Here is a 10,459-nt window from a genome sequence, read left to right as displayed (position 1 = left end):
AATTAACCCCAAAGGAATTATTTTTTGGATATAAAAACGAAGATCCAGTCCCCGCAGACCTAGACGAAAGAATAAGACAAAAGGAAGAGTTTTACAAACAGTTCTGCGAGAAACAAAAAGCAAAAAAATTAAAAGACCTAGAAAAATTAAACCAATCTAGAGAAGAACCAGAACAATTTTCAACTGGGGACGTGGCATTCGAGAGGAAAAGGAATAACCTAAAGCATCAAGAAAGATACAGAGAAATTACAGTTCTTGACAACAGGCAAGCCAATGTCATCGACGGAAACGGAAGAAAAATTCATAAAACTAAACTAAAAAGAAAAAGAAAACGATAAAAAATAATTATGATAATAATAATTTACATTATCCCATTTCATCTTATCTTTTTAGGAATAAAAAAAAATGAAGACAGCAGTAATCTTACTATTATTAGCCTTAAGCGGAAAAGTTAGAAACTCGCAACTCAAAATGCAAGATCTAGGCAAAAATCCGGGAATATTCGCCATCAAGTTGGGAACAGCCCGAATCATCGAGAATTGCCATCTTGTAATCCATAATTTCAACATAAGCAAGTATGAGGTAATAGCGAAACAGTACAAAATTATTATCTCCGAGTTAGACGAAAAATTAGAAACGATCAGAAACCATTCAGACACTACGCAAGAGTCAAACAATCAATTATCGGATATAGGAAATATCCTGAGGCACAAGTATGATCAAATCTATTCATTGTTACAAAATTTTAAACCGATAGTTAGAAAATCTAAAAGATCCATTGACATCCTAGGATCAGTTATAAAAACAATCACAGGGAACCTGGACCATAACGATTATGTAGAAATAACGGATAAACTAAATGTACTGCGACATTCCACTAACAAGCTAATAACAGGAAACAACAGACAAGTAATTATCAACGAAAGTTTTGAACAGCGCATAAACAACATAACACAAGCGGCAAGAAGTCAGGCGAAAGAAATTCACGATTTCATCCGGCAAGCTGGGTTTTACTCTAACGATCTAAGCGCACTTCAGCAAAAACTCCACCTGCACAACGTCATCTTCAGCCTCGATAATGTGAGGGAACAATTGACCACAATCTTCGAATCAGTACAGCTAGCCAAACTCGGAATAATTTCTAAAGCACTACTTTTTCCAAAGGAATTGGACTTTATCATACACATACTTTTGGAAGAAGGGCTCAACATAACGAGTTACGACCAAGCGTATGAACATCTAGAACCAGTAGCAATCCACCACGATAATCAATTACAACTACTGATAAAAGTTCCAAATTTTCGGAATGGAAGCTACCATATGTTAAGGATGGAACCAATTCCAATCAACCATTCAATTATACACATACAGTCTAAATATGTCGTTACCAGCAAACTAGAAACATATTTAATTGACAAATTCAACTCGATCGAAGGAGAATACATTATTAAGCTCACCAATTTACGGAATGTCACCAACAACGAATGCGAACATCAATTACTTCGTACCAACCAGAGTAAATGTGTGTTCATGCAACACAATAACAACATGGAAGTCACATACATAGAGAACTACGGTACACTCATTAAAAATGCTCGATCAGCAACGTTTGACAATACTTGTGGATACGAAAAGAAAAACATTACCGGTACATTCTTTGTAAATTTCAAAAATTGTTCAATCTTCATCAACGGGCTTAAATATTCGGAAAAAGAAATGCAGACAATAGCAAACCCGGACATCATACCAATATCCACGATACGAGTATCAGAAACAACACTAGAGTTAAACGAAATTCAGAACCTAACCAAATTGCATATAAATAACAGAGATAAAATCAGATACATTGAAAAAATGAATCATCGCATCACCACGCACCATATCATGAGCGGAACCATCGTCGTAACCGTAATTCTTATATTGGTAGCATATACTGCAAAAAAGATCAGCGGACTCCAAGAGAGAATCACGATTCGAGTCCAACCAAACCCGATCCGAGACGGCTCGATCTAACGAGGGGGAAGTTATGTGCCTGATCGCCACCAATGCCACCACCATGCGATCCCGACACCAACGAAAAAGCTGATACAGCAGGCATGTGCCGAATCGCCACAGACGACGCAACCGCGAGCGATCGCAACACATCGACGGTGCATCAATCCCAACACTAAAGCTGACGCAGCAGACATGTGCCGAATTGCCACAGACGCAACCGCGAGCGACCGGCGACACATCGATGGCGTATCAATCCCGACACCGACGCGACGGTCTTGCTGACTCCAGATGACACCGGACCCCAACGCACGTGGCGTCACGTGGACAAGAGGTACGAGCTAGCGGCTCGTTCGAGGGCAGTCTTAGTACGAACTTTAGTCTTTAGTCAGGGCTCATCGAGTAAGGATAAGATTTAAGAATAAATTCCTTTTTTTAAAACTCGAACCACGAGGTCACTCTCATAATTCTACATCGCAGTTGATGATGGCATCAACAACAGCAGTATGAGGACATAATCACCAGAAGCACATTTGTGAAGAAGATTTATTTGTTTGCCATACGGAACACAATATCTGTCAAGATCTTTAACGAAGCGGTTTTTCGGATTCTGGAATTGGGATGTAAAGGAAGGTTGCTCTTTTGTTGACAAAACAACATTCGGATAATCCCAAATACGTGTGTGAAAACAAGGTTGGTAGAGAGATATGTTCCTCGAATGTTTTACCATAGCTTGATTTCGATTTAGCAATTAGAGCCCACACGTATCATGCTAATCTCAGATTACAAAATAATGTGTTCCAGATGTGTCAGCCATCTAGGGATCTTGGTTTGGCACTTTGTTGCTGGGTCGGCAGCGAAAGGAACCCCCGTAATGTTTTGACAATGAATTGACCGCAATGTTTTTCGTTTCCAAAATAAATAAATATCCTTCCGTATGATTTCCGCCTGGCTCATGGCGCAGACACCAAATCGGCTCGGAAATTATCTTCCTTTTCCTGGGATCTAGAGTATTGAACGAAGCAATTTCACAAACACAAACCTTCCGCCATCTGGTCAAGTAATTCACAGTCAAGTCGCTTTGTTTGGTTTTAAAAGTGGATGGCATAATGTAAAACCCGAGCGGTAAGCATTGGGCACGTGACCCGCTGGTATTCTCTCCAGGTCCACCGATAAACAAATTAAAAATGTACAAATCTGCGAAAAATAAATTGGTTCGAATGCTGCTTCGGATACTTTCAGCCCCTTTTTCACCATCAGCTACCATGAAATGAACTTCTGGGTTCTGAAGCTAGGTATGCATGGTCGATAATTAAATTATAATGCAAAACCTTACTCAGCACCAGCATCTGCAGCAACAAACAGATCCTATAGGATATGGCACGGTGGCAAGCGGTAAAGGATTGCTGTCCTTGTTTCTGGTTTGGTCCGGATTATTGTGTTCCCCTTAAAATCCAACCTTCATAGAGACTGTATCACAGGACGGGCAGTTCATAATTATTTACTCAACGAACTGGGGCTCAAGTTCCTCTTGGTCAACCATTCCTCTCGTTTGACAACTCTTCAACAGGCCATATTTGTTCCAGGAATTCGGAATCGCGGAGAGGCGACCGGGAACGTGACGATCCGTACCTGAGTCGCATTTAAAGTAAAGTTATTAATGAAATATGTATCTGTGGAAATCAACAGCGAGTTACCAGTTACATAATTGTCAACCATCGATACTTCCAGTTGTTGCTGCTGTTGCTGTGATTGCAGATATAGGAAAGTGCTACGTGATGAGAAGCGGAGGATCTGTTGACGATGCTGGACACTGCAATGGTTAGACTACTATAAAACCTAGTGTTTTTGAACATCTGAACTTGGCTCTAAAGATTTTTCAAATTTACAACAATGGTCATTTCTTTCCGTCGCCTGTATTGGCGTTCTAAATTGATTTCGACTGCATTGGAAGACTACGTGGCGAACGTGCTGTGTGTTTGAAGGCATTCTGAGACCGGACCTATAACCTATTTGCCAGCTAACGAACCAAGCTGTATGTCCAAACGCTGATTCCCTGATCAGAATACTCTGCACTCATATGGACATAGATTATGAGGCCCGCAATGGATAGAGAAAGGAACGGAGGACAGGGCGTGGCGTGGCGTTGGTGCTGCGAAAGATAAAATTATGCAAATTCGATGCGGTTGTGAAAGCAACAGCTCCGTTGGCAATACTGCAGGCTTCGCAGTCGACACAAATAAAATTGAATTAAATCGAGGTACGGTTTAGTGATAACAGACGCTGTACCATCGACACCCATTCGGTCACGGTCTCTTCGTGGCTCCTACATTATGCTTTATGTTTCTTCTTCCTACGTGGAAGTGGGCTGTTGAAAATTATCTGACAAAATATTATTTCCTCACAAAGATTGGTGAATCCCCGGAACGCGAAAAGAATTCTCTCAAGCTGCAGGACACGAAGAATATTGCAAATACAGAAAGGAATGGAAACGGTTGGCAAGTGTCCACCACAGCTTTTCGATACCAAATGATGCCAGCAAACACAGAATCGTGTAGCATCGATGCATGGACTGATGTGTCGGCTTGGTCGGCTGGTTGGATAGCTTTGGAGCATCATTCCGACGTGGATAGAAGGACGTTAGAAGACTGTCTCGAAACGACGAAGAAGATAAAGATGAAGATGACCGAAGCTGCAAACCATAAAGAGTTGGTCATTGAGTTCAATCTTGAAAATGGGATATCGTTACGGCAAAACAGTTGTGGCCAATGAAACATAAACACATCACTGTCGCAGCAGGACCCTTTTAGGGCCTTTGAAGAGGCCACTTAAAACGGAATGCCGGAGGGTGAGTGAAAACCTTCCAATTATAATACCCAAGGATACATCCAACGTAGATTCTTTCGGAAGACTAGAGTTTGGGTCACTACGGAATGGTGGTGCTTCTTGCTCTAACTTTCAGCAAGAATCATTTTATGACAGTTGGACCACAGCTGAAGGTTTGAAATTATAACGACATTCAAGTTTAGGCTGGCATACGGTACAAGTCGTTCTTCATCGTTCCCGGGGAGAGGAATTACCTTGGATCATCACAGACTACTCACCTCTTCATCACAGACATGGCAATCACTCCCTGGTGGATAATTATCAAGCAGGTTCTCTTAATAAAGTTTCTCTCAAGTCGACTACGATACAGTCGAGGCCAGTGAGAGAGGGATTGGTGAGCGGTAAAGAAGTGATAAGTGGTTGCAAGACGACTGATGAAACTGAGTAGTAGTTGTGAGACGAAGCAAAGTCACTGAACTCGAGGTGCATTGGAAAGTTGGCTGTTGTGTGGTTCGGCATTATCTAGGATTCGCTGGATATCTGTTTGTGGACCGGACTAAAACCTTTCAATGAGCCTCCGACTCTGAAAACAATGCTACTTCTATACATATTATAATAAAAAAAACTATAGACTTGATATATCTTGTGCAAGTATACACAACGAAGGGCATTATCATAAAAAGCCTTTAAAGTGGGACAAGCTCTAAACGGCTTGCTAGCTGCGATGGTACAACTTATCACAACCGGATCGTTGGCTCCTGATGTCAGTAGCTTTGTATGTATGAAGTGGTTCCAGTATTCCAGTTCCACGTCGAAAATAAAAAGCAAGTCGTAAAAAAGGAAGTCGATAAAAGCAAAAACGGTGGAAATTGGACCCGAGAGGTGTTTGATTGAGGAAAGATTTACGAGTACGGGGCCATTGCACCCGAAGCTTCCATTCATTGGGATTTTTATCGCTCGTTTTCACCAGCATTATCAATCATCATGTTTGGTACTCTGTGGCTTGACGGCCCTCCAAACAGGCCCAAAAAAGAATGTTTTAGAGTGGATTGTGACGGTGAAAAAAACAAAATTTTCAGTACTAACCCTGATCTATTTATTTCTCTGCCAAAATTCTCGTTCATTAGTCCAGTTCTATTGATAATCAACCGATGTTGGGCGTGTTGAGAATCTCTCGAGGGACGTAGCTTCAAAAATCAACCAGAAATGGTTGATCAAATGACTAAATACATGGTCGTCTTTGGTTATGAAGCATTCCCTTCATCTAGAGCAGACTGCTTCACAACGCTCCATGAATCCAAAATCCGAATCAATCCCCCAGGGGGATGGTGATTTTCATTGAACTGCCTCGTTCCACATAAAAGGACGATACTCTGTGGTGAGATTTGAACCATTTCGTTCCAGCCCCCAGTGGCATTGCTAGTAGCGATTCGATTACCGTTTGTTTTCCATTTCCGTGAAACGCGAAGATTGATCACACTTTTCTGACAGTTCGCGTGATAGTTGCCTCTCTCGGCATCGGCCAGTGACGAAGCAGAGAACAACCGCTCGACATGACCACGAGGAGTCCATTTATAATCGACACACCTTTTGATCACCAAAGCAGTTATTCTGCCAACGTGACAGCGAAGGAGAAGGGAATGGTTGTCGAGCTGTCGGCTTCTCGTTTTGACACGTATTTTTTCCTTCATTCCGTCACTGGCTAGTCGTTGGATTAATAGAGAGAAAAAGAAAACAAAATCTCGGAGTTTCGAACTTTTGCTAACGGAAATGGGGAACGATAACAAATGGCTTTGGATACGCAAAAACATGGACGCACCGGACCATCGTAGAGTGTATTTTGTGTTTGCGAGGGGTGCGAAAAATCATTTGTAAACTTTTATTACGATTGTCGTTGGCATTGGTGTGAAAGATTGCTTCCCGAGGGAGCCATAAATAAAATGATCTCCCGGGTGTCCTTTAGCCTGTGACCCTCTGATCCGATGAATAAATTATGATGTTCCCGCACCTTACGATTCCATTTCATCTTGAACATCGGGAGATGATGATTTTTCCTTGCTGCATTTTCATGAAGTGGAAGGAAGTTCTATCGGGAGTAACTTGCAACTTCTTCTGACTTGTTTTGCGACTCTCTCTCTCTCTCTCTCTCTCTATCTCTCTCTTTCTCTCTCTTTCAACCAGAATTCAGTTTGTAGCACTCAACTTACCTCACAGTGGTTTCATATTAAAATGCATCTGCTGCTTATAATTCTTGCAACGACTCGTGGGAGATTCCCCTGCAACCGGAGCATATTGCATCAAGTGGGTTACGATGTTGCGGTACCCTATTCGGAGCAACCGTACACAAAAATGCATATTTATCACTTGCTTCGCTTAAACCACACTGAACATTACGAAATTAATTATGTTTTCCGTTACGTCGTGCGGTTCGTCTGAACGGAGGATTCACAGCAGGTGGAGTTTTCAGGAGTGAGGATGTTTGGAAGTAGGGTGAGACATGGTGAAGGCGCCATCGGTTGCACCAGTTTAAATTTATGTTACTTATTTGATTCTAGTCTACAAGTAGAGGAAGTCTCGGTGAAATGATGAAGATGGTATTATGCAATCTAAAGAGAGGGAAGTACGAGCCACATTTTCACTGAAGTAGTCGTAGATACTATGAATTGAGCTATTATAAAATTGTCACGTGTTTTACAAATCCTTGTTTTTATGTCGTTGTATTTAGCACGTGGAAGATTCTATGGACGCTTCAAATTATTCGTTAAGCTCTCTCCTGGAGTGGTGGAATACACTAGTCGTGTACTTGTGTTACGACAAATGTGGCGCTGCTCCCTGCCTTAGATTTATTGGCCTCTTGAAACACTTCTCTTTTCATCAACATTTCATTATTTTATACTTTTGGTCACAACTAACCAGGAACTCAATATCATGATGGGAAGTAGTTGCATAAAATGTTGGTCTACTGGATATTTCATCCACAGAAAACGAAGAAGAATTTATTGGATCAGTTGTCGTGCTTTGAATATTTAATTAAAATACATTTACTGTTCCTCTTCCATTATCTTCGTCTTCTTCTGAGGAGGCCCTATGACAATGCTACGCAAAAACGATTTCCAAAACTGGAAAATGCACCATGGTACTTTATTGTGGAAGAACAACTAGTGCGCGGTTGAGAAAATGTGTTTTGAGACCATAATGACGAACGCTCGTAGTGAAGCATGGAATACGAATGAAACTTTTGTTCTGTTTCAACTCTTTATTTGTGTTTATGAAAAAAAAACATGTGAGCAACTTTGAAGGATCTTCTGTTTCCATTTGCATCTCAAGTTTTTTCTTCTAAAAACACTCCGTTAGCGCTTTGTTTGCAAATGGTGTCTTGTGCTAGCATCTTGTCAGTAAAAATTAATCGTTTTTGTTGCATAAACATATCAGTAATGAGTGAAAAAATATTGGGCCCGCAGTCAAAAGGCACATGTCTGCATTGTGCAGTGTACTCACTCTTAGATTTTGGTTAAATGGCGGTAGTCGGAATCAATTTCATGAATACTTTGCCTTTTCTTGTTTTTTCGCTGGAGGTTGTATAGTATCCTTTCTTCTTTCAAATGAGCGGAGAAGCAAAAGGAAAGCGCAAAGTGATACAACATTTAGGTAATATTACTCGCAGCCTGCAACAACCAGGAGCAGTCGCTAGCTTACATGACCATTTTGTAGCTCCTGTTGTTTATTTGTGTCGCATATTCTTATACAATATTTTTCTTTCATCTAATGCGTCTCTCATGTTTACGCTGAAATGTTACTGAATAATTCAGCACCATTAGACAATTATTTTTAGTACGGAAAATATAATTTTTAATTCGTTCAGATCTCAAATATAGAAACGATAAGGTTTGTTCATTGTAGGTTAGCTCGCATGGGACAGGCAGTATCGCATGAATGCTGGAGCAATAGTCTTGATGAGCGCGATTATCCTGAAGTCCTTACACCGGCACTGCAAGGAATGTAAAACAAAAGATCGTCAAAGGTTTTCAAAACTTTAACACCAACGCTTCCCTTTACTGCCGTTACTTTCTATTACTCTTTTCTTTATTACGCCCTTCCTCTTCCTTTACAATCACTGATACCGCATTTATCGCTACTATCCTCCTTGCGTACTGTTCACGGCTAAGCGATGACTCGTTCCGGTTTTTTTTTCTACTCTACTACTTGTTGATTTATGCTGAGGCATCAATGTTTTGAAAGGGAAATCGGATTTCTAGAACGACCAGTGAAGTATCGGTGGAAATGCCTCGTCGAACACATCGCATGTGGGGCGATTCATGGCAAAATGGGCAGACCAGCAGACCCAGCAGTAAACCTCAGGAACATCGGAAAGGGAAATCGAGGGATATGAGACTGAATGACTGAAAAACCTCAAACGGCATATGTTACATGTTATCGTCCTTTCCGCCCTTTACTCATGGGGCAAGATCATCAACGGCATCTGTGCCCTTAACGACTGAGATACGGATCCATCAGTAGGCCCACTGTTGCCGCTTGAGGTTTTTTCTTCGCACTGCCTCTCGGTGAGCGATGTAGTGCAAATGGTGGCGTGTGATGTGTGCAAATTGTACCAACTTTTCGACCAAATCCCTCGAAGGGCGGTTCAAATCATTGATTGATGTTTGATGAATGGCGCAAAATACTTTCACAAACAAAACTTTCCCTACACATCACGACCGGGATCTGGGTGGGAGTAGTTGCGTCATCTGGTGCAGCCGAACTTGATTTTTTGCTCGAGGAAATTCATGAAGGCTCTTTCTGATGTATGCATAATGTGGTGGTGAGGAAGAGAGTTTGAGCGACCAGAGTTTCGTTGCCTTTTTCTTCCCAAATCAAAACAAAATTTAACATCCGTCGGACGTCGGTTAGAGGAGAATTCGCTTGTTAGTTTAGTTCCGTTTCTGGGAGGATTGACTTCCGGTTGAGTTTTTAGGAATTCTAGAGAGTTTTTGGCTATCCGGTGCGCAAACAGGAAGTGGAATACCAGATCTCTCAAACCCTAAACAGAATCAGGAACCGTCATTTCACTTGCCTTGCCACATCAGATCGTCCTGAGTTTGGTTGTATAAAAGGGAGTTCTTCAGAGACGGTTCGTTCGCAAATGTGGAAGAAAAAAGACAGCACAGGAATGGAACATACCGATTCTTCCACTAGTCCACAGCTTCCAGAAGATCTTGAACACTACAGCAAACAATCGTGGAGTAACGACAAACTATCCCCGAATGCTGAGTACATTTGGTCATTGTGGGTACCGACAGTCGTACATAGAAGTAAAATGGGGTTTCAAACACGTCCTATTCTGGCCGGAAGATAACTTATGGGGAGCCTTTCTACCACAAGGGACAGCAACAGCTCTTCGAGGAACATTCGGAAAGTACGTCGAAGCATCCCATTCCGGGAGTACAAATAAAGATTGATGCTATGCGCTATGTAGGCCTGGCATTCGAATAGGAAGAATACCATTTGAAGAACGATAAGTTTGAAGTTGGAAAAGAAGAGCACTTGTTTCCGGTGCGGAGATGCGTTGAGGTTTGCCAGGCCGCTTCGGTTCGGTAGCCATAGAATTTCATCAACCAGAGTTAACAAGAGTTCTAGTAGCATC

The 10,459-nt window shown here is 41.6% G+C and overlaps 1 protein-coding gene across 1 annotated transcript; it reads left to right on the top strand.

Moving 5' to 3' along the window:
- The first annotated feature begins 577 nt into the window (after window positions 1-577).
- LOC126575696 (uncharacterized) lies at window positions 578-3,628 on the top strand. Its single transcript, XM_050236514.1, has 3 exons — window positions 578-582; window positions 1,071-1,908; window positions 3,563-3,628. The coding sequence occupies exons 1-3, from the start codon at window positions 578-580 to the stop codon at window positions 3,626-3,628; spliced, it is 909 nt and encodes a 302-aa protein (XP_050092471.1).
- The last annotated feature ends 6,831 nt before the right edge of the window (window positions 3,629-10,459 follow it).

This window comes from Anopheles aquasalis, chromosome 2 (assembly GCF_943734665.1).
Source record: "Anopheles aquasalis chromosome 2, idAnoAquaMG_Q_19, whole genome shotgun sequence".
Classification (NCBI taxonomy): Eukaryota; Metazoa; Arthropoda; class Insecta; order Diptera; family Culicidae; genus Anopheles; species Anopheles aquasalis.
The sequence above is the reverse complement of the archived record's forward strand: the minus strand, read 5'-3'. Positions and strand labels throughout refer to the sequence as shown.

Excerpts from the sequence above, each read along its gene's own strand:
- LOC126575696 (XM_050236514.1), top strand. Across the intron at positions 1,909-3,562 it reads GCGGAACCATCGTCGTAACC|GCCATATTTGTTCCAGGAAT; the intron begins GTAATTCTTATA and ends ACTCTTCAACAG.